Genomic DNA, 1,885 nt, shown 5'->3' on the forward strand with positions numbered 1-1,885 from the left:
CCACACCTGAACACGCACACCTGTCTGTCCACACCTGAACACGCACACCTGTCTGTCCACACCTGAACACGCACACCTGTCTGTCCACACCTGAACACGCACACCTGTCTGCCCACACCTGAACACGCACACCTGTCTGCCCACACCTGAACACGCACACCTCGTCTGTCCACACCTGAACACGCACACCTGTCTGCCCACACCTGTCTGTCCGCACCTGAACACGCACACCTGTCTGCCCGCACCTGAACACGCACACCTGTCTGTCCGCACCTGTCTGTCCGCACCTGAACACGCACACCTGTCTGTCCGCACCTGTCTGTCCGCACCTGAACACGCACACCTGTCTGTCCGCACCTGTCTGTCCGCACCTGAACACGCACACCTGTCTGTCCGCACCTGAACACGCACACCTGTCTGTCCGCACCTGTCTGTCCGCACCTGTCTGTCCGCACCTGAACACGCACACCTGTCTGCCCGCACCTGAACACGCACACCTGTCTGTCCGCACCTGTCTGTCCGCACCTGAACACGCACACCTGTCTGTCCGCACCTGAACACGCACACCTGTCTGTCCGCACCTGTCTGTCCGCACCTGAACACGCACACCTGTCTGGCAGGTTAGTAGCCAGGTCACCTGTCTGTCTGCTCACCTGTGTCCCTGCCCTCAGGCTGGACTCGTTGGATAACGTGAACAAGCTATTACTGGTGGATTATACTGGGAACAGACTGGTGGCGTGCGGCTCGATATGGCAGGGCGTGTGTCAGTTCCTCAGACTGGAGGATCTCTTCAAACTGGGAGAGCCGCATCATCGCAAAGAACACTACCTCTCTGGAGCCAGAGAGGCTGATGGGATGGCAGGTAATATGGGGACGGGGTCAGATATACCTGAACAGGTAGACAATTAAGAGAGAGATTATTTGGGACAGACCAAGCCTCCACAGCAGCATGCTTAGCAACAGAAATCTTCCACCAAAGCGCTAACTGCTAACCAAGCTAACGTTAACGCCATAGCCTGTATAAAAATGGACGTAGTGTCTGTGATGTCACCCGTAGGTTTCTGAAGAGCGGTTTTAAAGCTCAAAGCAGGCGTGGCAGGCTGTCGCCATCCTGGCAGCGCGTCACTCCCGGATAACCACAAATGGGCAAAGAGGCGGGGTGTGGGTGGAGCTTCGTTGCTGAAACCATGCCCACCTAGCTTAATGCTAAAGAGGCTAAGAAGGCTATATGCTACCCTGCGTTGCTAGCCGGTGTCTTGCCAAAAAGTGATCGTTGGCCATAAAATGACTATCGATGAATATAAGTCTACAGATGTTTTTATCTGGATGAAACAGTCACAACATGCAAATACACAGAACTTTATGTCGGTGGTAAAAGCAAAGGTTTGTCTTCGTGAAACTTTTGTTTCTTGTAACCAAAGAGACAGCACTTCTTCCTGGGGGTTTATTTTTGAAAACGGGAGTTTGCTGCTCGGTTAATTCCCAGGAAGGTAGCAAAACGTAACTGCTAGCCAAGGCTAGTGGTAATTCCTGAGATGGTCATGAACGCTAACTAAATTCTTGGATGTCTAGCTAATAATAATAATAATAATAATAATAATAATAATCCTTATTTGTAGAGCACTTTTCAAAAACAAGTTACAAAGTGCTTTAACAAGTGTAAAGAATAATACAAAAAAAAAAAGATAAGAGCATGAAAATTTAATATAAAATTAGTAAAATACAATAAAATAAAAGGGATAAAATAAAGTCAAATAAGATCGGGAAAGGCTCTCCTATAAAAGTATGTTTTAAGAAGGGACTTAAAAGAGTTCACTGACTCAGCCGACCTGATTTCCTCGGGCAGGCTGTTCCAGAGCCTCGGGGCCCTGACAGCAAACGCTCT

The 1,885-nt window shown here is 49.5% G+C and overlaps 1 protein-coding gene across 1 annotated transcript in view; it reads left to right on the forward strand.

Moving 5' to 3' along the window:
* plxna3 (plexin A3) overlaps nt 1-1,885 on the forward strand; it is a 137,651-nt gene that overhangs the window by 28,104 nt on the left and 107,662 nt on the right. Inside the window, exon 3 of the mRNA XM_046055385.1 lies at nt 672-862. Within this exon, the coding sequence (XP_045911341.1) occupies nt 672-862 (191 nt within the window). The remainder of the gene's footprint in view (nt 1-671; nt 863-1,885) is intronic.

This window comes from Micropterus dolomieu, linkage group LG08 (genome assembly GCF_021292245.1).
Source record: "Micropterus dolomieu isolate WLL.071019.BEF.003 ecotype Adirondacks linkage group LG08, ASM2129224v1, whole genome shotgun sequence".
In the NCBI taxonomy this organism is placed as follows: domain Eukaryota; kingdom Metazoa; phylum Chordata; class Actinopteri; order Centrarchiformes; family Centrarchidae; genus Micropterus; species Micropterus dolomieu.